Raw genomic sequence first — 25,331 nt, forward strand, 5'->3', positions numbered from 1 at the left:
GTTGACATTTTTATTTTGTAACAACTTTCATTGGCCAAAGTGCTTTTCAGCAAGTCAACAGAAATGCAGACAGACAACCACAAACAAAGAATCATGATCATACCTCCTGACAGTCACATACACTGAAGACTGCAACAGTCTACAAAACAATTCAACTTTAACATTTTAAAATTGACAAAATACTGTACAATAATAATGACTAATTACATCATTTAAATGAGTAAAATAATAAATAAAGGCGGCACGGTGGCTCAGTGGTTAACACAGTTGCCTCACAGCAAGAAGGTCATTGGTTCGAGTCCCGGCTGGGCCAGTTGACATTTCTGTGTAGAGTTTGCATGTTTTCCCCATGTCGGTGTGGATTTCTTCCGGGTGCTCCGGAGTCCAAACATACACTAAATTGGCGTATGAGTGTGTGAATGTGAGTGTGTAAGGGTGTTTCCCAGTACTGGGTTGCAGCTGGAAGGGTGTTTAAAATACATGCTTGAATAACTGACGGTTCATTCCATTGTGGCGACTCCTGATAAATAAGGAACTAAGCTAAAGCAAAATGATTAATTAATTGAACTAGAGATATTTTGCAAGTTAACATGAACTTGAAATTCATTGTCTATTTTCACACAAAAAAAGGAAAACCTAGCATGTTACTCTAACATTTATATTTTAATAGAGAAACTTTTAGATCCCAATTTATTTAGATTAAATCACAAAAATGGAATCTGAATAAAAATGTAGCATTCCTCTTTATAGAACAGATATAAACCTAAGTGAGCCCCTAAAGAAAAAAAACTACAAAATTAAAATTAGTAATTTCTTTTAAAAAACTGTGGTCAGTAAACAGATCCGACTGCCCACCTTGTGTCTAGACTGGTGTGCTGAATTTTACAGGAGCATATAAAGCAGACTCCGGAAGGCTGGGTAAGAACATCAGTTTATCATTACACGCCATAAAACATGCCTTCTTTTATACCCAGCTTCAGTCCATTTGGAGTCTGTTACCTGTTAAGTTTAGGGCAAAGAAAACATGAGATGCACACAGTACTTAAAAACAACAAGATTATAACTTAACATGTATTGGCACATTTGTATTCCTGCCTGATATCTACATTCCAAAAAAAATCAGGTACTTTGTTCCATGCAGGTCTATAGTTAGTCCTGAAAGTCTCAATAAGGAAGTGTTTAATGAAAGCAGCGGTGAGCCACAAACAGAATGTTATGTGAGGTTTACGGCAGTGTTTCCAGTGATTCTTTCAGGTCTTTCATTTGACTAACATGTTGAGAAGTAATCATTTAGGTCTTAACCTGCTCCACATGTTTTCACAGTATGTTTGTACAGTTGAAGTTAAAATTATTAAGTCCTCATGTGATTTTTTTTTCTATTTCTTTTTCAAATATTTCTCAAATGACGTTTAACAGATCAAGAGATTTTTCCCCGGTATTTTCTATAATATTTTTTCTTCTGGATACAATCTTATTTGTTTTATTTTGGCAAGAATAAAAGCAGTTTTTAGTTTTCTTTTAAAAATTATTTTAAGGTCAATAATATTAAGCCATATTTGCTTTCGATTGTCTACAGAACAATGACTTGCCTAATGACTTGCCTAAAAATCTAAAAGAATTCAAATTTAAAAGGAGGGTTAATAATTCTGACCTAAACTCTTACTTACTAATTCTTTGGGCCATTTATATTGAAGTTAATATTTAGCCGCATCATGTTGGTGTTTCGTAAAATCTAATTTTTAGGTGAGTCGTTAGGCCAACACTAAACCCCCAACCTGGAGGAGCAGGACATACACACATAGAATACGGACAATTTAGCTTACCCAATTCACCTATAGCGCATGGAAACCCACACGAACAAGGGGAGAACATGCAAACTCCACACAGAAGTGCCAACTAACCCAGCCGGAATTCGAACAAGCGACTTTCTTGCTATAAGGCAACATTTCAACCCACTACAACACTGTGGCACATCAAACTGAACTCTAGTCTCTACAAGCAATAATTTAACACTCAATTTTAATACATTTAAAAGCTTTTATGGGTTTGGACGAACGTCTGCATAATTTTTAATAACTTGAGAGAAGCGAATGATTTTGACCCTATTTGCCTGCGGTACCAAGTCCTGCCACATGTACTCAGGTGAAAGCAGTTTACTGGGTTTGTTATACAGCAAATACTTATTCAAATGGGACTCCTCCTGCCATGCTGCCTCAATGGATTTAGCTGCATCAATGTCCAGCTGCTCTCGGCAGGTTTTAGCAACCTCATGTACATCTTTCACTTTACCACCAAGCACAGCTCCACAATAATAATAATCACCTTCAGAATAAGGGATAAACGCTTGAGACTCAGGCCTTCGCTCATAAGGGAATTGCTCACGTCGTGTATGATAGTAACCAGGATGAATCACACCTATAAGATCACCCAAAGTCTCTGCTCCCCAGCGGCCGTAGAACTTTGTATCCACATCAAGGCTAAAAACATAGTCTGCTTCCTTCACCAATCGGCTCTCAATCAGTTTCTCCACCCTCTCCATCCTCCGCAATGTCATCTCCTGCCATCTGTTAGAACTTTTAACTGTCATCACCGTCAGTTTACGTTCTACACCCAGTTTCACAACAGGAACCTGTTCTGGGTGATCGGTGAAGACATAATAGTGCACACGAAACCCAACAAAGTAATAGCGCTCTGCAGACTCCAGGAAATCTTTAAGAAACACTGTGTATCTGAAACATGAAGATGGAGTATGATTAAAAAAATAAAGTGAAATGGCCTTTAAAAGTTCTAAATCTTTATAGGCGATTCTCTAAAGCAGGAGTCACCAAACTTGTTCCTGGAGGGCCGGTGTCCTGCAGATTTTAGCTCCATCCCTAATCAAACACACCTGAACAAGCTAATCAAGGTCTTACTAGGTATACTTGAAACACCCAGGTAGGTGTGTTGAGGCATGTTAGAGCTAAACCATGCATGGACACCGGCCCTCCTGGACCGAGATTGGTGACCCCTGCTCTAAAGAAAGCATTATAAAGAACATTTAATGTATTCACTCACTAAACTCCAATACTGAACATTGAAAGTGAGATACCATTAGATAAAACAAGGTATTTATTAGGGACGTAAATCAGTAATGCCTTTGGCTTAATGTCCCTAATAGTCTAAGTAAAAACAACAGATAATCCCCCCCCCCCACAAAAAAAAAAAACATAATTAAACTGGGTTCAAAGTCCAGATTTCAGTACAGGCTTAAAAGCTGAGTTTAATACAAAGCTTAAAAAGGTCAGGGAAATGCAAATGAACTCACTTGCCAAGAGCGAAGACTGTAGTCGCTACTGTGATGTTCTGTTTTTTGTAGATTGAATCAATCAGTTTGGGATCAAATGTTCCTTCCCATACAATTGGGGCTAACCATGGTGTCAATTCAGCTTGGCTATATGGGCTGTTAAAAAAATAAAATAAAGTAAATCACATACAGTACATGCCAATGGAATGCAAATCCTAATGCACTGCAAACATATTACGTTTTTTCTTTGCATAAAAAAAGAGTTTGTGTGCTTTTACAAGATATGCTGTGTCCAGAAATCACATACTATTTGTATAGGTACTTCATTTGAATATGAACATACTCCCAGCCCATTTAAAAATAGTAGTTGTTATCACATGACCTTGCATCACTTCACTCCCATTCATTAATTCTCTCCTGTGGCCTCGTGAGATAGTAAAGTTTCCATTGGATGCTCGATTCAGAATCTTGCCATACATAGTAGGGTACACTAAGTTGCCACTTTTCACCTACTAATTTTGGAATACTATATCTTCGGACATATTACTTGGCTCGCATACTGTTTTTTACATAGCTGCTATACAAAAAAGAAAGTATGTGATTTTGGACACCCAAGCTGCGTCCCAAATTGCACACTATACACCATGCACTTATGCACTATGTACTTATGCACTTACACACTCAATATCATAGTATATGAATGTAGTGCTGTCCCAAATGAAACACTAACTTTTGTTTTGCTAAACGGAAATTCAGACAGTTTCCCAGATGACGTTTGACGGTTGCCAAAATAACCAAAATAAATGACCAAAGAACCAAATAATACCTGCCATGAGTATAACCACATTCACCACCGGGAGGCAGTATAATCACTCTCATAGGAGAATTTTGCTTTCACGATTTAAAATAAATAAAGTAATCCAACATCAGTGGCTGAAAGCTCCGCCCCTTCCACTATGTGAGCAAAGCAGCGGCTGTCAAAGTCCCTTTAAGGCAAGTCATTTCACTCGGCAGCCATCTTTGAAATGCCTCTTGGGCGGTATGCTTGGACATTTTGTCTGAATGGGGAAACATCAAATTCTCCAAAACTACATGCCAAGTGTACAATTTGATTTCATATTATGAATAATCAATACAATTAACCAACAACTGTGTCTTTATTTTAATTTCTAAATGTTCGTATCACACAAAATCTGCAGGAACTCACGTCTGGTCGGATTCCCTCCCCCGGAGAATTGTATTATTGTGTAATTGTATTGCTCATTCTACAGCGATCACTGATTGGCTTCTGTACTAGAAGGCAGGCTTTATTCACCATATAGCGATCGCTGATTGGCTCCTGTATTAGAAGTCGGGGCTTCAATTGCCATATTGAAAGTTACACTTCTCCCCATTCAAAAGTATACGAATGACATGTCTTGTGTATTCTATAGTATAAGTGCATATATAAGTGCATATAAGTGCACATAAGTGCATCATGCGGTATTAACAGTGCACTCATACTTTTTAGAGTTTTCAGTGTGATCGCACTACTTACTAAAAAATGGCGTAGAATAGTGCATAAGAATGCAATTTGAGCCGCACCTCTATAGTGAGCATTGATGCTCTCTGGATTTCAGTGCATTGTGGGAATTTTCAGAGAGCAATCATTTTAGTGCAGTGCACTGGAAAATGTAAGTGATTGAGACAAACCTTTTGATTTACTGATCATTGCCCTGACTGAACCATGATCCTGATTGAGATGTACCCTACTCCCAGAGAAATCTGGACTTTACTTCAAGAATGCTGCAGCGGCTTCACACACAGATGACAGACACTTACTAAAGTCAAGTCTGACATAATACATGAATGTAAATCTATACAAATTATAATCACATTATAATTGGGGGAGGCTTAAGATCGCATGGGCCTGTCCGCTACACCACTGTGCATTTTGTCAAAAGGACTTGTGAAGGGAACAATGGGAACAAAAGGAAAATAATTGTTTGTTATGTTCAGCTGGAATATTACAAAGATGTCAGGAATATATTATTAAACTCAATTCAATTCATGTTTATTTCTATAGCGCTTTTACAATGTATGTGTCAAAGCAGCTTAACATAGTTCTAGTAAAGTCCAGATTTCAGAGTTGGAGTTCAGATTAGTTCAGTTCAGTGTGGTTTAAATTTCACTGCTGTAAGTTCAAACACTGTAGAGCAAATCCATAAATGTGCAGTTCCGATCAGAGCAAGCCAGTGGCAACAGTGGTGAAGAAAAAAATTCACCAACTGAGGAAGTGAAGCGGGAAAAAAACCTAGAGAAAAACCAGGCTGTGATGGGCACGATTATTCTTCCGCCAAACGTCCTATCTGGAGCTGCAGTCTAGGCGCCGGAGGCTGGACATCCATCGTGGAGAGCTGCAGGTGTGAGTAGCTAGGGCACCTGCAGGTGGTCAGGCTGAGCCACAGAATCAATGCGGGGATATTAAATATTTGTTACAAAAATATACCTGTAGAATGAGGTTTATAAAATACCATCGTTATTCCACACAAGTCTGGACAACTTGTAAAATCCAGTGAAATCTATAAATTGTAACCATTTAACTCCTTTAAATTTTTACTGCCCTTCCACTGAAAAAAAGGGCAATGAAAAGATTGACTTTTTTTCGCTGATAAATTTATAGGGATGACATTGCAAGTCCTATTGTGGTAATAAATGGCTACACAGACTCAGAAGGTCTCAAGAAAACAACAGTTACCTAAATTCTGTTGCTGCATCAACTAATGCAATTAGAGACTTTTATACAGAGAAAACCATCCATCACCATTGATTTTGCTGAGTTCTCTGTGTGAGAGCCCATTTCAGACAGTCAAAAAGACCTTTCCTGGAGTGTCCTTCAAGGCTCCAAAGATACAATTCAAGGCAAGGCAAGTATATTTATATAGCACATTTCATTCACAACGGTAATTCAAAGTGCTTCACATAAATATGAATAAAAGAGACAAGAAAATAAAAACAAATAAAAACTGATTAAAATGTGTTAAATAGGTTTTAAATAATGAAAAAGAAAAGAAATACATTATAGTGCAATCTGTGGTTCAATAAAATAAAATACAATACAATGCGGGCAAGGCAGTGGTGCAGTAGGTAGTGCTGTCGCCTCACAGCAAGAAGGTCGCTGGGTCGCTGGTTCGAACCTCGGCTCAGTTGGCGTTTCTGTGTGGAGTTTGCATTTTCTGCCTGCCTTCGCGTGGGTTTCCTTCGGGTGCTCCGGTTTCCCCCACAGTCCAAAGACATGCGGTACAGGTGAATTGAGTAGGCTAAATTGTCCGTAGTGTATTAGTGTGTGTGTGAATGTTTCCCAGAGATGGGTTGCGGCTGGAAGGGCATCCGCTGCATAAAAACTTGCTGGATAAGTTAGCGGTTCATTCCGCTGTGGCGACCCCGGATAATAAAGGGACTAAGCCGACAAGAAAATGAATAAATGAACAATACAATGCAACCTTTGTCTCTACCGATAATAGCAACCATACCAGTATAGCAATACACTGGAGTTTACAGCAGCTGGAGATACCTGGCAGTTAAAGCCAGAAAACAGGGGCTGGAGACCAGGTGCACATGTAAGTTGAGACTGCATGCAGCTTTTAATCAAGCGGCAACCATGAACCAAGCACGGAAGTAAACTGCAATTCATCGAAATTCTGCTAGTCCTGGCTCTATAATAGAGCAGATTTCTATTGAGCCCACAGGCCAAATTTCAGCAGAAAAAAAAGGTGTTTACAGCCTGGTACAAAGAACGATTTTGGTGCATATAGCTAATATTACCCTTCATAAAAACTGTGAGGGCGGTGGATTTTAATTATAACTCATCCATTTAGTTTATATTAAGTTATATTAAGTCTGCACAATTAAGGGTGTGGCCATTTGAATGACAGCTTGGTCTAGCTGGTTGCCTTCACTTCACCTTAGCAGATTCCGGCTGATTAGCCACTGAACTCGACATATACATCATATTCTTGTTTTGTTTTATGTGCCTTTATACAGTCAATCGTCTTTTGTAATTATTTCCTACAATTGTCAGATTAAATGGCATGCTGTGTACACTTAATTGTGCTCACAAACCATTCACGTGGTATCCATTTCCCAGGTGAGTTATTTTATATTTATATATCATATCTATAAATGTATTTATTTTATTTAAGATAAGTTCTCATTTATAATTTTCTTTAGACCTGTAATGCACTCCAGAATCTGATAGATTGATTAGCTGTAGGCTCTAGAACAGTCATCTGAAGCACTGTAATACAGTTTTATGCCTGGATTTCATAACTAGCCTTGCGTTTACTAACAGACTATATGTGAAGTGTTTAGAAGTAATTTAAGTTTTTCTCTGGTAGAAAAGCATCATAAGAACAATGTTTAGGGGCTCAATTTATTACAACAGTGTTTTTAAAAGACTAAAATGCTTTATTGATATAGTGTTCGGTGCGATGACGTACAAACAAAATGGTGATGGTTGGCCACGCCTACTTGTAGCTTCTTTTGCATTCGTTAGAAACCTATGGGTGACGTCACGGATACTACATCCATATCTTTTACAGTCTATGCTTTTAATGTGTACATCTAACCCCGCCCCTTACCATACCCCTCACAGTAATGTCACTAACTCAATTAAGTGCATGAGAGTGCGTGTCTCAGCTTGCATGTGGAAGTCTGCAGCAAGGTACTATTGGCTCTTTTACTTTTCCCTTGTGAGCCTAAAACACATTTTTACTACATTTTTATTTTCAATTTAATCAGGTATAAATGTAGATACTTTTGATTGTCACTGCAGTAGATTTTTTGTTGTCTACCGTTTACAGACCCTTCCCAAAATTTTGAAAACCATTCTGTAGCAGGCAACAAATTAAAAAAATGCTTTGCTTTCGACATTTAATATTACTTTGTTTTCACTTTATATTTGAAACCGGTTATAATGCAGAAACACTTCATTCAGTTAGATTTAAGTTAGACTCGGTTTTTCCCAAAATGCTTAATACATTATAAGGCTTGCAGTTTATTTGCCCAGTAGTCACTGCTCTTCAAGACCCTTTTCTCAGAACACCATTATGCTTTGTGTGTATGTGCAAGGAGAATGCAAAGAACATCCGGTCGGCAGTCACGTTTGGACAGCTTTGAAACTATAAAGTTTTAATCTATTTTACCTGCTTTTACATCTTTGAACTAATACTGTTGTCAAACAGCACCACCTCCTGAACTGATTAGATAAAAATGCGATCTAGTAGGATGGAATATAACTGCTGTGTGAGGCATTTTCCCCTCGTTGTCAGATGGCATCTTCTGCCGTTTAAATTGAGCCTAGTCATAGCTAAAGTCAACATTTTCTCTTTCTTATGTATAACCAACCCAAACAAATGTAATTCACCAGAATGTTTGACACACATGTAGCTGATGAGCCGCTGAGCTTACAGCTGACAGACCGGGGAAACATGCACACGCACGCACGCACAGACACACACACACACACACACACACTGTATACCTGACGACAGACATGATGAACTAGGAGAACGTTTTTCGCGCTTGAACCACATCTGACAGTTTATAACGGCTTTAACACACATCTTTCAAAGATGTGTGTCACAAAAACATCAATCCACTCAAAACGCTATTGAAACCCATTTTCGATGAAATATGAACGTATTGCAAGCTAATTTAGTCATGGGTTTTTGCACATTTTATGAAAGTAAATTAAAAGTTTTTTGAGGGATTTTTAAGACTATAAATAATTAACGAATAATTTTGGAAACAAAAATATTAATGTGCTTTCTAAATGTATATTTATATTAAGCACACAATGTCATACTGAAATCTGAGAATACCACTTTGTATTGATACTGTAACTTACTTTTGAATTTGCTTTACCAAAGAAAAACAGCAAAGTTTAAAGTTTGAATAACTGTGCTCACAAACACACACAAAAAAATGGATTTTTACCACACCGTCTGATTACACTGCAAAAAACGAAAAAAAAGCAAAAAAAATAAAGCAAAAAAAAAAAAAAGAAAGCCTGGTTCTCCAATTGTACTCATTTTTGGTGCGCATATATCTAAAAGTCACTGGGGTTTCTGAGAAGCAAAGTAAGCTAAGATTGTTTTCAGTAAAACTCGGGTGTCAAAACCAAGTTATTTAATGTCTGAAATTTAATGCCTTAAAATGTAATGTTAAAAAAATGAAGGCGTTTAAAGACTTTGGTAGGCCCCCAAAAAAGCCCTGAGATTTCTATACATGTTATTTTCAAAAGTGGAAAGTTTTACTCACTTAATCCATCCAGAGGTGAAGCCCAGATAAAGGAGTCTGTGAAGAAACAAAACAGCACGTCATAAAATAATTACAATAACGAACCACATTTTACTCATATCTCTCTGATAAACATGAATCGATCATTTGTGACTTTGTTTGACTACATGCATTTAATAACTTTTAATTGTGATTATTTTAAATTCTAAGCTACCTTTAGCCATTTGATTACAACTAAAATAATTTACAGTCAAACTTCCAGCTTGCAGTAGCTTCCTAAAACTATAATTAGCAAAGATGCTATCGCTTTGCATCTGCTACGGGCAGTTATGATGAAACAATGATTAACCATTGAAATTATGCAATACGTGCCCTTTAGCAGGCTTTGGTAAACAAGTAGACAAACCAGGCACAGTACACAGTCATGCAGATCTCAACAACAGCAAAAGAAAAAACACATTTACAAAACATCTCTCCCTGCATTAATCTTTCAGAAATACACCAAATAGGTTTAATCATATACTTAACTTCATATACAGTGAAAGTCAGAAATGTCAGGCCCCCTTTGATTTTTTTTTTCTTTTTTAAATATTTCTCAAATGATGTTTAACAGAGCAAGAAAATTTTCACAGTATGTCTGATAATATTTATTCTTCTGGAGAAAGTCTTATTTGTGTTATTTTAGCTAGAATAAAAGCAGTTTTGAATATTGTAAAAATTATTTTAAGGTCAAAATTATTAGCCCCTTTAAGCTATAGTTTTTTCGTTAGTCTACAGAACAAACCATCGTTATACAATAACTTGCCTAATTACTCTAACCTGCCTAGTTAACCTAGTTAAGCCTTTAAATGTCATTTTAAGCTGTATAGAAGTGTTTTGAAAAGGATCTAGTCAAATATGATTTACCGTCATCATGGCAAAGATAAAATAAATTAGAGGTATTAGAAAAAAATGTATTAAAACTATAATGTTGAGAAATGTGTTGAAAAGAGCTTCTCTCCATTAAACAGAAAATGGGGAAAAAATAAACAGGGGAGGGATAATAATTCAGGGGGCTATCTTCAACTGTATGTGATTGAGTTCACATTTAAAGTGCAATGACCTTTCAGTGCTATATGAATGAAAATAATTTAAAATATGGTATTGTTAATTTAGCACAGTGGTTCCCAAAAGTAGGGGATGGGGTTAGGGGTCGCTTGGAGATTTCTAAAAATCAAATTCATTTTATTAAACTAATATAATGACCACATTTTATCCATATCCTACTGAAGAAAAAAATAGTAGCTAATAGTTACATTAAAAAACAACATGCAAATAAAAAGTCATCATACTTTTGATTTTTTTTTTTTTTTGCGACTCCTGGGGTGATTTACATTATACTAAAGACACAGCACATTGATTTTATAGCACCAGGTTAAACTTTCTGACACCTTTACGGCACTTAAATACATTATAAATAAATAAAGTCCACAACTGAACATGGAGGATGGTCTCCGAGAGGCGTTCTTTATGATTAAATGATGAATAGACTTAAGCCTGTTTGTATGTGTGCGGTGTTGTGTGCAAGGTTTATATATTTATAGAGGATATTGGAGGTCACCAGCCACTGGCATTGTAATTTTGGGTGTCGCAGGCTGAAAAGTTTGGGAACCCCATGATTTAGCAGATGCTTTTTTTCCAAATTAACTTTCATATGAGCGCCACAATTAAGTAAACAGCATAAGAAGTGCCTGGAATTCAGACTTTTTTGAGGAATTGAGCTCAGTTATAAAAATACAGTATAGTCAAAATTATTATCCAACCTGTGATTTTTTTTTAAATGTTTACTTTCTAAATTTGTTAATAATTCAGAAGTGCTAATAACCCTGACATCAGGTGCTAAGGATGTGGTTAGACTATGCGTTTTTTAAGAAGGCAGGGAAGGTGTGGTTTCCTGCATCTCTGTGAGAGTGAAATCAAAACTTAAACTCCTAAACCTGGACTGACACGGTACCACTTTACTAGAACTTTTAAGCTGCTTTCACAAAATCTGCATTGTAAAAGCGCTTTAGAAACAAACATGAATTTAATTCAATTGAAATCTATGTACTGAAAACAGAATGGGTGTAAAATAGACAAAAAAAACTGAATGCTATGTTTCATGCATGCTATAAGGTAAAACAAAACAATTACAGGATGTAGAATTAGTAACATAAAAGTTGTAGCTGTTTTTTGTTCTCTGCATGCTTTGCTTTACACTTTAATCAAGCGTAAAATTTGGTGCATTTTGTTTTGATAAGAGATCCTGCGGTGTTGCAGTTTTGCTTTTTATTTTTATATTATTGTATATGGTTTAGGCAACACAGTGGCGCAGTAGCAGCGTTTCTGTGCGGAGTTTGCATGTTCTCCCTGTCTTCGTGTGAGTTTCTTCCGGGTGCTCCGGTTTACCCCACAAGTCTAAAGACATGCGCTATAGGTGAATTGGGTAAGCTAAATTGTCCGTAGTGTATGAGTGTGAATGAGTGTGTATGGACGCGACCCCAGTGATCCACTGCGTAAAAACATATGCTGGATAAGTTGGTGGTTCATTCCGCTGTGGCGACCTCAGATTAATAAAGGGACTAAGCCGAAAGAAAATGAATGAATGAATGAAGGTTTATGATATGAATAATACAAATAAACCTGTGATCATCAGTACTAAAAGTATTCTGTAATATTCTCAAGCAGAAATTCAATGATATAGCACAGTGGTTCTCAAACTGTGGTACGTGTACCTCTAGTGGTACGCAGAGTAATCCAATATGTTATAAGTACATGCAACATATATTAAAAAATGTATCTTTAAATATAATAGCTTTTTATAAATTTATATTTATATATAAATATGATGACATACAGCCTATATTTATGAGGTCCAACAGCATTTCCAGGCTTTGATGAATAGGATATTATAGGTTAACACTTTACATTTAATTTTGTTTGTTTTTTACATGTAAACACAGCAGTGTTAATGTTCAAACTATTTATAAGGTTTAAAGTGGCCGATAATAATAAATATTATTAATTATAGTAATAAATCTGCCACGTTTTTAAACTGTGCAGAGCTGTAGCTGCTTAGGCCTACTACGTGATTTTATTTCAATACTGGTCATTTGGTGGTACTTGGAGGGACAATATTTTCTGAGGTGGTACTTGATGAAAAAAGTTAGAGAACCACTGATATTGCAGATAAATAAAGACCTTAATCAGAAATGAGAAACATTCAAATTAAGATTGAGTTAATACATGCATGCATTCAATTTATATTAATTCAGTATAACAATAATTTACCATGTTTGTACAGAACATAATAAAATCTTTAAGTTCTACTAACATAATTTGAGTTTGTTTTCTCATAGATTATTGATTCACACATGTATTCGCTTTTACTCTCTTCAATTTTTCGCACAAAAACCCACTGATGAAACCTATATCATCGCATTCATGATGATTCACTTAAAAAAATAACTCTGTACCATTTTCTTAATGCCTCAATGCAAGCTTGTTTTTATTATCTGGTGCAGAATTGTTGAATTTTTTGTATTGTAATACACTACCGGTCAAAGGTTTGGGGTTCGTAGGATGGTTAAATGTTTTAAAATAAGCTTTTCCTGCTCACTAAAAATGCATTTATTTTATCAAAAATACAGTCAAAATTGTCAAATGTTATAGGACTATAAAATAACTGTTCAATTATAGTTTATCATTTAATGTTATAATTTATTCCAGTGATTTTAATGATGAATTTTTAGCTTCATTAATCCACAAGTCACCCAATCTCTCAGAAATCACTCTAATATGAAATATAATAATAATAATAATAATAATAATAATAATTATTATTATTATTATTATTGTTATTATTATTATTAATAGTAATAAAAGCAATAATGACTGGAGTATTCATTTATTTGAAACCACATAGAATAAAACAGTTATATAAAATGTTTTAATAAACATTTAACAATTTAACCATTTTTTGTGTTAAATAAACGCCGCCTTGATAAACAGAATCAATTTCTTTAAAGACAAAAAGACATGAAAAAAAACTCACCCCAAACTTTTGAGCCATAGTGTACGCTTCCTAATGTCTCTTCAAGAAATGCTTGTAGTACTCTTAAACGTGTCACTCTGTGTAAAAACACTTGCAAATAAATATTTATCGATGTTTTATAAAAAAGTTATTGTCTGCTGATATTACTTAAATGCCCAGCACAACAGAATTAACCCAACAGTGCTTTAAGTAAAAGAAATGTTTATAATATATACAGAAAATCAAAACTAAAAAAAAAAATAAAAATTGTGATAATACAACCTAAAGAACTGTTCCGCAGTTATATTTCACATGTATTTTAGCCATATTTTGAATTATACAATGCTTTGTGTTATGTATTTAAAGTACTGTACAAAGAGAATTATCAGAATATTCCCATTAGAGAATAGACTAATTAAAATAACCTGTTGTTCCAAGATAACATTTTACAATTGAATTCAGCAGGTGAATCAACGCATGCTACAATTCAGTCTACAAAGGTGTTAAAGGAGTGTACAAATGTTATTTTCACACCCACTTTAGACACGACTGTAAGTGACGTTTTAACAACGTGTCATCTACTAACCTAAAACTCAATCCTCTATTAATACTCTAATGAAAGTTACTTAGCATGTGCTTGCAAAGTTGAGTAAATTTAGAAAAATAAAGTGGACTATCAAATTAAAGTTCAACCAAATGAGTACAAATAAGCAGCAAATTATATCTCAACTTAAAAAAATATTTCAACCAGAAAGCCAAAAGATCCAGTAATTACATACCCAGTTAGACAGAAGCCAGTCAGTATGAGTAGAGATAAGACTTTAAGTTTCATTCCTCTTGACTTAAGTATTGTTGCTCTAACAATCTGGATCATGTCAAGGAAAGCAGAGTGTGTTGCAATAATCAGGAAATAACCTTGGTTTATAGAGCTTGCTGTTAGGTGATCATGTGGCCTGCATTGTAAAAAAAAAAAAAAAAAAGACAATATGTTGTCACAACACAAATCGATTAAGTTAACTTTATAGTTTTTAAAAAATTAAGTGAATTGAACATAAAAATAAAAATTGAAAGAACTGTGCGGTTTTAACCTATTTTGATAAGTACTTTGAACAAGCAGCAAAAGTAATTTTAGAGTGTAAAAGATCTGTAAAACCCCAAAAGTAAAGGTAACTCAAACCATTTGAGGGAAATGATTGCAACAAACCATTTAAGTTCAAAAACTATTCCTAATGAGTACTGTGAACTTAATCCATTTGAGTAAATGAAGCAATTTGAGCACAGTAAAATCAGATAATTGAAGAGAACTCAAAACAACCGAGTACTGTAAAACCCAATAAGTTAAGACAACTCAAACTGAGGAAATTGATGGCTACAAACCATTTGAGTTAAAAAACTAATCTAGATGAGTACTGTGAACTTACTCCATTTAAGTTGAAGTAATGAGGAATTTAATTTAAATAAAAATATAAAAATTTATAAAAATATAAAAAAAGAGTTTTGAATTTAAAACTCCTTTTCAAATGAGTAGAATTAACTTTTAGTCAATTTTGAGTAGACTACACTCATTTCATTTGATAAAGTTGACTGTTATCTGTCCTGTGATAATGACCCTATACAATCACATTTTATAGCTGTCTATATTCTGGCTAACAACTATTTCACTCTTGTTAAACATGCATAGCAATATTCATGAAACAGTGAGATGCAGTTTTGTTATACAAACTAATCGTAAAATAGTTACATATTCGTAAAGAAGTTGATGAGTTGGCTAACAGCAATTTCCTCAAAAAAAGAGAGAAAGACATGAAAGCCTTTCTAAACAAACACTTGGATCATGAGATATTGAACATAATGAAACCTCTGCAGAACTTTCATTTCTGCATTTTTGTCATATTTTTTTTTGTTCCTTTGTATACTATTCATGTTTGATATGATGAGTGAAACACATAATGTTCAAACAAAAGTCATTTAAAGGGTTTGAAAATAATTTTATGTTCCAAAAAAATTAATGACTGAATGAAATCAACGACAGAGCTTTAATTTTTGGATGGAATATCCCTTTAACTAGGTATATAAACGGGTCAGTTTTTGATAAACCTGACATTTTATAAGAGGACACTGCTAAATCTTTTTGACGCAATTTGAGAGGAAGATTTGAGTGCAGTCTGAGAATGAGGGACCCAATCTAAAACTTTAAATATCTGGGTATTTAATATATTAAGCTGTTCATTTAGCCTTCCTACAAGTACACTGTAAAACCTAAAAGTTAAGGTAACTTAAACCTTTTGAGGGAACCGATTGCAACAAACCATTTAAGTTCAAAAACTAATCCTAATGAGTACTGTGGTCTTGATCCATTTGAGTAAATAAAGCAATTTAGGCACAGTAAAACCCAATAAATGAAGAGAACTCAAACCAACTGAGCACTGTAAAAGCCAATAAGTCAAGGCAACTCAAACCATTTGAGGAAACTGATGGCTACAAACCATTTGAGTCAAAAAACTAATCTATACAAATACTGTAAACTACTAGCACACATCTCTGTACACATTTGTGACGATCGTCATTAGAATTTTCCTTATTATTGTATGAGTGACGTCTGATTGGGTTACTGCTGTCAGCTGATGCAACGTTATTTAGAGCGCCTTGGATGGGTTTCTCGCTCTCTCTCATTCATTCCTTGTCACGCAGTCAGCATGCAGGTGATTCCGGGTCACTGAGAGGTCATGCTGACTGAGTGTGTGTGCGTAGAGAGCGCGCTGCGTAATTGTTGCTTTGAGTCCGTTTTTGTAGCTCGATATGTGTTTTCATGTCTTGCTCTAAGGAAGTGGCAGTGTTCTTTGAAGTTGGTCACGGCATCGAAAGTGCGAGTATGTTTTTGATGCGGACGTTGAAGCGGCAACATTTATGAATGGAAGAGTTTATGATTTTGGCGGAGGTTGTATTTGCGATGCATGGTGAACGTATTATGCGCTCGGGTTTGTTTGTGGAGTGAGGCGCGGGTTTATTTTTGTTTTTTGGCGCTCGAGTTGCCTATTTGTTTTGGGTTTTTTTCTTTCTTTTGTTTGAATGTTTGATCACTATCGTGATCGGGATTTGTGTTGCAGTTTTCTGGGCCCAGTAGCATCGACGGGTGATCGGGTAAGCAAATGTTTCTTCTTTGATTTATATTGTTTTGGTTAACTTGTATATGTGTATGTATGTCCAAAAGATTTAATGAGATGGTAGAGTAACCATATGAATGTGCATTGCGTTCACGATTGCTTCAACGTGCACAAATGGAAAATCTACTTTAGCGTATACGAACTGAGAGACATTTCAGAGTGCATTGAGTTCGTGATTGCTTCAACGTGCACAAATGGAAAATCTACTTTAGCGTATACGAATTGAGGGACATTTCAAGTGCATTGATTACCCGTTTACTTCAGCGTGCACAAATGGAAAATCTACTTTAGCGTATACGAACTGAGAGACATTTCAAAGTGCATTAATTAACCGTTTACTTCACCGTGCACAAATGGAAAATCTACTTTAGCGTATACGAACTGAGAGACATTTCAGAGTGCATTGAGTTCGTGATTGCTTCAACGTGCACAAATGGAAAATCTACTTTAGCGTATACGAACTGAGAGACATTTCAGAGTGCATTGAGTTCGTGATTGCTTCAACGTGCACAAATGGAAAATCTACTTTAGCGTATACGAACTGAGAGACATTTCAGAGTGCATTGAGTTCGTGATTGCTTCAACGTGCACAAATGGAAAATCTACTTTAGCGTATACGAACTAAGAGACATTTCAAGTGCATTGAATGTGCAATTGATTCAGTGTGCACAAATGGAATATCTACTATGTGTAAAGTGTACAACTGAGTTCTATAAGTTCTTGAATGTGTGATTGATTTGATTTGAACTTGAAATATTATGTTTGTGGGAATTTGATTAATATTGATTGTTGTATATTTAGAAGTGGTTTATTTGATTTATTTCTTTATGGTTGGTTGATGTATCACCCGTTGATGGTTTTGTTTGTAAAAGGTAATTAAAAGGTATTGTGCCTGGGCCTGGAAATTTAAGTTTGTTTGGTTTATGGATTTACTTACAATTTGTTGAAGTTAAAGTTTGTTCTTTTCGTTTTCTTCTTTATTAATTCATTGATCTGTTGTATGATTGAATATCTGATTTGGTTTTATTAAATCATGCATCTGTTGAAACTTAAATTTTCATTTAATTGAATTATTTAAGAAACTGTAGTGGGGTCTTTCAACCCCTGGCGCCCAACCCACTTTATTAGCCAAATACCGCTACACATTCAGGAGAACAGAAACTTGTTAGTGTGGTCGTCTATATTTAGTACTTAAAGGTTCAGGACACCCTGGAGAACTTTTTTTTTTTTATTTTAACAGATATGTGTGTGTTGAGCATCAGTTAAGACAATGTTAGCACCTGTCAGCTGTAATTGTGGGGAAAACTGGATAATTTTGAGCTTTTGTCAGCTAATTTCAGCTTCCGGGTTTAAAATGATTTTTGGGGCGGGATCAAAATCGGCGACGTATGAAAAGAGCCAGCTGCTTAATTATTCATGAGAGCACGTGCTTTCCGAAGGCAAGGCAGACCTGCCCGTTTCAAGCAAGCTGTGAGACACAGACCAACGGCACGCTGTAGCCGTTCATGAAGGCTCGTATGTGTTTGTTGCATGTTTTTTCCCCGCGATCCTGTCAGGGCCGATCATACAGCAAAGCTGTGTGTGTGCTGCAAGCATTTTTGTCGGGAGAGCAGTGCGAGAATTGAAGATTGGCGGACGTTGACTTTTATCAGGAGTTCGTTCACATTCAGACACATGGCCGTGCTGCTGTGTTTGCCTAAATCCTCTATATTACCAGCAGGGCTAATGGTTAAAATAGACAGGTCAGGAGACCTGCTGCACTGAGTCTGCATTCAAGATCTATAATTTACACACAGTGATCGAGGGAGAATCCTCATTTATAGTGTTTACATGAACACACTTATCTTTATAATGATATAAATTGTGGTTATGTGTATATGAAATTACGAATAACAAATGTAGCAGGGCATTAAATTACTGTTTATTTCTTTGCATTTTACCTTTGTGAACGATAAACTCATGCGTCTCCTCACGGTTTGTGTCTCAGTTTGTGAGCTGTCAACAACAGTTATTCACTCCCCTTCTCCCCTGCTGGCCACGCCCACTCCTGCCCGATGCTCGCGGAGCTCCACGCCCATTAATCATGCATCTTATGAAAAAATTCTGAAGTAGACTTTAATCTAAAGAGGGGGGTGTCATGGCCCATAAAGGATCCCCCCCCCCTCCGTTGGTCTTTCAGTTCTAGTTTACCCCAAATAAAAAAAGCAACTTAAATTGGTGTGAAAAGATGTGAGCAGAAAGTATAAAAGTAGACATGACAGAGTGAAGCAGTATAGAAAAAGGACGAGCAAATGGCTTTTGCTGCTTGTTCAAACTACTAATTTAAAATGAGTTTAAAAAACACAATTCTTAAGGCTTTTGGGGACAACTTAATTGTTTTATGTTCAATCCTCCTAAATTTGTAAAAACAATTAAGTTTACTTAATCGATTTGTGTTGGGTCAACATAAATGAATTGTGTGGAACCTAGCATTATTAACAGTGTGTCTTCTGTCAAAGCCCTAAACAGACTCTGACTAAAATTCTGAGGTAAAAGGTGAGGGAAGGTAAGATTTTCATATTTAAGGAGTCCTAATTTTAAAATAATGACACACACGTTCCTAATACAGAAAAGTCATCGTGTTTATAATGTCACACTGCATAATTTTCTAAATAGTCAGATCGTTGCAGTTTTCACACTACGGTATAGCATTCAGTTCCTGTTGTTTTAACACTACACAATTGATCAGTGACAGGAGGATACACACTAAATGACTACTCTCAAAACAATGAAAACAAATTTACTAGAACCCCCTCTGCCTGACTCACAAATAAATGAGAATTTATCAGAAAGGGAAATAACAAGACCACAAAGTACAAGAGTTTTTTTTTTTTTTTTTTTACAATTTTCCGTTCAAATGGAAATTTTCATGAATGGTATGTTTCATGACACTTTAGAAATGTGTTGGCACATAACCATGTTCCAATTGTTTGCATCTCTGCATATGTGACATATTAGGCCTGCATTTAGGTTTATTATGGTGTGGTGGATGTAGTTAAACAATTTGATAAATCATCCATTATAAAGATAATGCAGACAAAATGGACAGCAGTGCAGCAGGTCTCTTGCCATGTCTATTTCAACTATTAGCCCTGCCAGTAATCTGTATGATTTTAAACCTAGGCAAACACAGCAGCACGGATATAGATGACGTGTCTAAATGGTAACAAACTCAACTGATAAAAGACAAAGTTTGCTTTTTTTATTGTAATTCAACTAAAACAAAATCATATAATGGAAAGTTTCGTGACACTTTAGAAATGTGTTTGCACATAACCTAATTGTTTGTATTTCTGCATATGTGACTTATTAAGCCTGTATGTAGGTTAATTATGGTGTGGTGGAGGGCGTCACAGTAAGAAGGTTGCTGGTTCAAGTCCCGGCTAGGTCAGTTGGCATTTCTGTGTGGAGTTTGCATGTTCTCCCTGTGATAGTGTGTTGGTTTCGTCTGGGTGCTCTGGTTTTCCCCTGACAAGTCTGAAGACATGCGGGACAGGTGAATTGGGTAAGCTAAATTGGCCGTAGTGTGTAAATGCAAAAGTGTATGGGTGTTTTCCAGTGTTGGGTTGCAGCTAGAAGGGCATCTCCTAAGTAAAACATATGCTGGTTCATCTGTGGCAACCCCAGATTAATAAAGGGACTAAGCCGAAAAGAAAATGAATTAATGAATGGTGTGGTGGATTGTAGTTTGCTGCAGCAACCATGACAGTACTTAAGTTTTAAAAGAATGTTCTCTCTCACTGAGAAGTATCAGAAGCAGATATAAAAGGCTAACTTTTTTTTGTTTGTGGTTTTCACATGTACTCACACACGCAAACACACACACACACACACGCACACATGCACGCACGCACACACACACACGCACACACACGCACACACACAGACACTCTGTAGATACTTGCCATGTCTATTGTTTCGGTTCTTGCATAATATTTCACTAATCCCCTTGCAGAATTCTTTGTGCATTTTACATTTTAGTTTTAAATGAACAATTGATTGCACAAAATTTATTAATATATAGTATAAAATTAATGAATGTTAAAAAACATTAGGTTTTAGTATCTTTAAACATTTAACTTAGAAAATGGAGGCAAACCTGAACCACATTCACGCCTACATATAGTTCTATGTGCAGTTTAAAGGATTCCTCAGAAATGTCACAGTGGCGAGCATAAAAGTTTCTGCTGCTTTCACTTTTAACATCGCAACCACCCCAGCAGTTTTTTTATACAGACTAACGTTATACTCTGAACACACACAAATGAGCAAACAACTACTGCAGTGCTTAGAAAATGGTTGGCTATTCTTCAAGATGACATGTATAATGCCTCTATTATGCTATTTTAGATCTTCTGAAGGTTTAACATTATTTTCCATCAAAGGTCAAAAACGCATTTAAAAAAAAAAAAGAAAAGAGAAAAAAAAATTTCTCTAAGATTTCGTAGAAGAAGTGAGTCTTCTTTAATCCTTTCTCATGGCCTACACTTTACATAATAGTAATATCTAAACATGATCTGCCAAAATGCTAAATGGTTAGCATATTAGCTTTGGATGGGAGGGAAACTGTGTTTCAAAGCAACGCCTAATAAAATCGTGAACGCGCCCAACGCGACACGACAGCAGGCAACCCACTAGTTTGTCATTCGCCAGTTAAAAGTGTATGTAGTAGTTGGCCCGGCGGTGTGCTGGAATTTCATTTATTACTAAGCCACACTTGCATGCTATTTCAGAGCGAATATTCAGAGTAGCATGGTAAACAATATCGGGAGCACGTCACAGGCTGTCATTGTTCAGAAATGACCCAATGTGAATATAAAAGCAACTGCCTAGCTTTTTCAGCTGGGCAGAATAGCGGTATTCACTGATTTTTTTTGTTAAACTAAATATAAATCTACATTATCGATGCTGTAAAAGGACCTTATGAAACTGAATATAGTCACATCAACTTTTCACCAGGAGATTTCAGTGGCTGAACAACACGTCTGTGCATATAACCCATTTGTAACAACAATTCATAACACAATACACTCTACATCAGCTCTGCGTGAAGCTAAAATAGATTTAAAACAAAGCATTACCTGTCTAACAGGAATACTTCAGCCATGGTGTCTCTAGCGTGCAAAAGTATCTAATATTATATCTAATATTGATTCAGGATTTTCAATTTCAAAGTTTCAATTCAGCATTTGATTTTGCTGCGACTGTGATTGTCTCGTGTGCACGTGTTGCGCTGCGCTCATGCAGGAGTGCACACGCTAATGGCGGATATGCTCAAACAGAGATGCGCAAAAGCCCAAATCTGCATTTGTTGATAGAGAGTTTAAGGTACTTATCGGAATTATAAGTACGGAATTTCTGCCCAACAATGTTTAATTGGATGAACATTTACATTTAGTTTTATTTCTTACCCAGGATATAAAAATGCATATAAACACATTCAGATCATTTACTTTAATCATCACTATTTGATTGTGATGATACTTTTAACCAGCACAGCAACAAATGTTTCTGAAGACAATTACCTACTGCACCTTTAAGTAATGTGTTACGTTATTTTTGTGTTACTTTTTCTGACGTGGCTGAGGCTTAATCTTTTTCAGAACTTGCAAAACTTATTTTATAAAAAGAGAAACAACACACTTTAATCTTCATTTACCTTTAAAAAACACATAAAAAATTAATGTAGGATAATGTTATCTTCTGAGAACCTCCTGACCTCAGAACTATTCTGTATATACAAATTGATGATTAAAGTTTAAAGCAATGCGTTTGCTATTTTTGAACTTTTTGTCTTATTAAAAAGTAACATCACTGTCCATTCAGATAATCCTCTTTTTTCTTTTCTTCCATGTGTTTAGAATAATGAGAACTTTCCATCGCAGAAATGTAAGGCTCTGCCATCTGTCTGTTCATGCATTCTCTCATTGTGTGAGGGATTCAACATGACTACATTCTACATTCTCATTTTAATTTAGCCACATTTTTGAAGCAAGTTAACACAAATTAACTCGTTTCATTTTTTTTAAAGTAACACAAATATTATTTAACTTAATTTTCAAAGTTATGTGTTACTTCTCTCGTTACTTATGCTTAATGCGTTACCCCCAACACTGCATCATATATTATTATCGATTGCCATTTTCACAGCATCATGTTATTTATGTTATTTGCTTTGTAGACAAAGAAAAGAACATTGTGGCAATTTGTGAATTTCCTTTTAAAATGTAGATATTGGTTATCATTTATTTTATATTTCTGAGGGCAAACAAATAAATGTACTGTGAAAATGCAAATGTATGTCTCTTATATTTTACAGAAAACCTTTATGTATTTCAACTTTTGCATCATTTATGATAACTGAAATGACTGTTAAACCAGTGGTGTTTGTGTGATGAGACATACCCATGTACCTCATGATATACATGATCATCTTCAGATTCTCTTCTGACTGGCCAAAGCATCTTTACGCTTGTCATGCAGGCAGTTCATTCTGAACACAACTGGAAGGTCAGAAAAGGAAAAGATGCAACTCTGTAATATTAGGCTCAATCTTCATTGGAACATTTGGCATGAGGAAAACTTCAGAGACTGCACTGTAAGATGAAAAAATAATATTACTTTAATAAGTTATGCCAACCAGTAAAAGTAGTTTGAAAACACTGACCTTTCATTTCTTCAGTGGAACATCTAGAAATATCATTTCCATTTTGGCATCGGAGAATCATGGAGATACAACTGCTGAAATATGTTGGTCAAAACAGCCTTAGTGATCTTGGATAAACATAACATTCCCCTTCTGAGCTTCTGAGAAGATTTTTTTTTTTCATAAATCATTCCCAAATCCTAAAATGAACACATTTTGTTTCATTACATGTCCTTGTCCAAGATCCTGAAAATAATTTAGCCAGACTGCTCCATTTTTGACCATGAGCTTTCACAGTGTAAAAAAACCCTTATCTCAAACGATGAGGGAAAAGGATTACACTACCTGACAAAAGTATTGTCATCCATCCAAGTTTTGGGAACAACATATGATTACTTGACTTCTAGTTGATAATTTGGTATCAGAAGTGGCTTATACGAAAGGCAAAGCCCTCTGAATTAGGAAATACTGAACAGTATAGAATATAAAGTCATTGTGCAGTGGAAAAATAATTAATACTGTGTATGACTCTCATGAGCTTGGAGGACTGCATCCACACATCTCTGCAAGACTCAAATAACTTATTAATAAAGTCATCTGGAATGACAAAGAAAGTGTTCATGCAGGACTCACAGAGTTCATCAAGATTCTTTGAATTCATCTTCAATGCCTCCATCTTTATCCTACCCAAGACATGCTCAGTAATGTTCATGTCTGGTGACTGGGCTGGCCAATCCTGGAGCACCTTGACCTTCTTCGCTTGCAGGAACTTTGATGTGGAGGCTGAAGTATGAGAAGGACTGCTATCCTGTTGATAAATCTGCCCTCTCCTGTGGTTTGTAATGTAATGGGCAGCACAAATGTCTTGATACCTCAGGCTGATGATGTTACCATCTACTCTGCAGATCTCTCGCACGCCTCAATACTGAATGTAACCCCAAACCATAATTTTTCCTTCACCAGACTGACTTCTGTGAGAATCTTGGGTCCATGTGGGTTCTAGTAGGTCTTCTGCAGTTTTGTGATGATTGGGATGCAGTTCAACAGATGATTCATCTGAAAAATCTACCTTCTGCCACTTCTGCATCTAGAAAGTAAGTAATTATTTGTTGCTCTTATAAAAGCGATCGATGGCAAGACTTTTGTCAGGTAGTGTACACATTATGTGAAATACAATATATCCAGTATTATAACAATCAAGCAAGAACTCAGAGAACTATCAATTTTAATTGGGCCAAAGAACACAATCAAACATTCGAAGAATTCAAACAATCAGTCGTCACTTTACCTATAATCCAAAACAAAATGAGATATTTAATGATTTAATAAGACAAATGGTTACAAAAGTTGAAATCAGAATATATCATTTATACATTTATTAGTAATGCCTGGTTATAATCCTATTGAAATATTTTTTTCTAAATGTTGAAACATCAAAACAATAGACATAAAACAGCTTATTTTATTCACACAGTAAACTGTGTTACGGTTGCATTGATAGCTTGCATGAAAAATGAGATGTAAAATGTTTGAAATATTATTGGCCTCATATAATATTAAAAAGTAAAAGGCAAGAATGGCATTTTGTTACAGTTTAATCTCATGTATCATTCTTTGGGGAATTAAAGGACACATATGTACTATGATCTGTACATTGTTTCTATTAAAATCTATTCCTGATTAGTTTATAACAATTCAAGTAGGTCAGTTTCAATACTGATAATCTCACTTGTTAAAACCCTCTTAAAAGGTTACTACTACGTTCCATCTTTCTGATGGCCTTTGACTTCAGGTGGTATGATGTCTGCTGTGGTTTAAAGCTCGATGTCGCCTTTTCCTGATCTCAATTTCATCATCCTGTTTAAAAGT

The 25,331-nt window shown here is 35.6% G+C and overlaps 2 protein-coding genes and 1 long non-coding RNA gene across 8 annotated transcripts in view; 1 reads left to right on the forward strand and 2 right to left on the reverse strand.

The window, feature by feature from the left end:
* Positions 1 to 23,662, reverse strand: gbgt1l5 (globoside alpha-1,3-N-acetylgalactosaminyltransferase 1, like 5). Of its 3 annotated transcripts, none has more exons than XM_073950664.1 (6): positions 23,484 to 23,662; positions 23,222 to 23,319; positions 14,393 to 14,566; positions 9,584 to 9,619; positions 3,305 to 3,439; positions 1 to 2,729 (listed from the first exon to the last, which is right to left on the reverse strand). In XM_073950664.1, the coding sequence occupies exons 2-6, from the start codon at positions 23,293 to 23,295 to the stop codon at positions 2,039 to 2,041; spliced, it is 1,110 nt and encodes a 369-aa protein (XP_073806765.1). In that variant the 5' UTR covers positions 23,296 to 23,319; positions 23,484 to 23,662; the 3' UTR covers positions 1 to 2,038.
* LOC141385813 (uncharacterized) overlaps positions 16,289 to 25,331 on the forward strand; it is a 13,818-nt gene continuing 4,775 nt past the window's right edge. The window contains exons 1-2 of the long non-coding RNA XR_012406861.1: positions 16,289 to 16,754; positions 24,426 to 24,556. This is a non-coding gene — a long non-coding RNA (uncharacterized lncRNA). The remainder of the gene's footprint in view (positions 16,755 to 24,425; positions 24,557 to 25,331) is intronic.
* pnpla7b (patatin-like phospholipase domain containing 7b) overlaps positions 24,671 to 25,331 on the reverse strand; it is a 25,939-nt gene continuing 25,278 nt past the window's right edge. For all 4 annotated transcript variants that reach the window (XR_012406855.1, XR_012406856.1, XR_012406857.1 and 1 more), the window contains one exon: positions 24,671 to 25,319. Coding sequence is in view for 1 of the 4 variants with exons in the window: in XM_687184.10 (XP_692276.6) it covers positions 25,251 to 25,319 (69 nt within the window). In the remaining 3 variants the exon portion in view is untranslated. The remainder of the gene's footprint in view (positions 25,320 to 25,331) is intronic.

The sequence above is a fragment of the Danio rerio genome, chromosome 5 (genome assembly GCF_049306965.1).
Source record: "Danio rerio strain Tuebingen ecotype United States chromosome 5, GRCz12tu, whole genome shotgun sequence".
NCBI lineage: Eukaryota > Metazoa > Chordata > Actinopteri > Cypriniformes > Danionidae > Danio > Danio rerio.

Excerpts from the sequence above, each read along its gene's own strand:
- gbgt1l5 (XM_073950664.1), bottom strand. The coding sequence starts at position 23,295 with ATGACAAGCGTAAAGATGCTTTGGCCAGTCAGAAGAGAATCTGAAGAT. Across the intron at positions 3,440-9,583 it reads TTCACCTCTGGATGGATTAA|CCCATATAGCCAAGCTGAAT; the intron begins GTGAGTAAAACT and ends TTTTTTTAACAG. Across the intron at positions 2,730-3,304 it reads ACAGTCTTCGCTCTTGGCAA|ATACACAGTGTTTCTTAAAG; the intron begins GTGAGTTCATTT and ends TTCATGTTTCAG.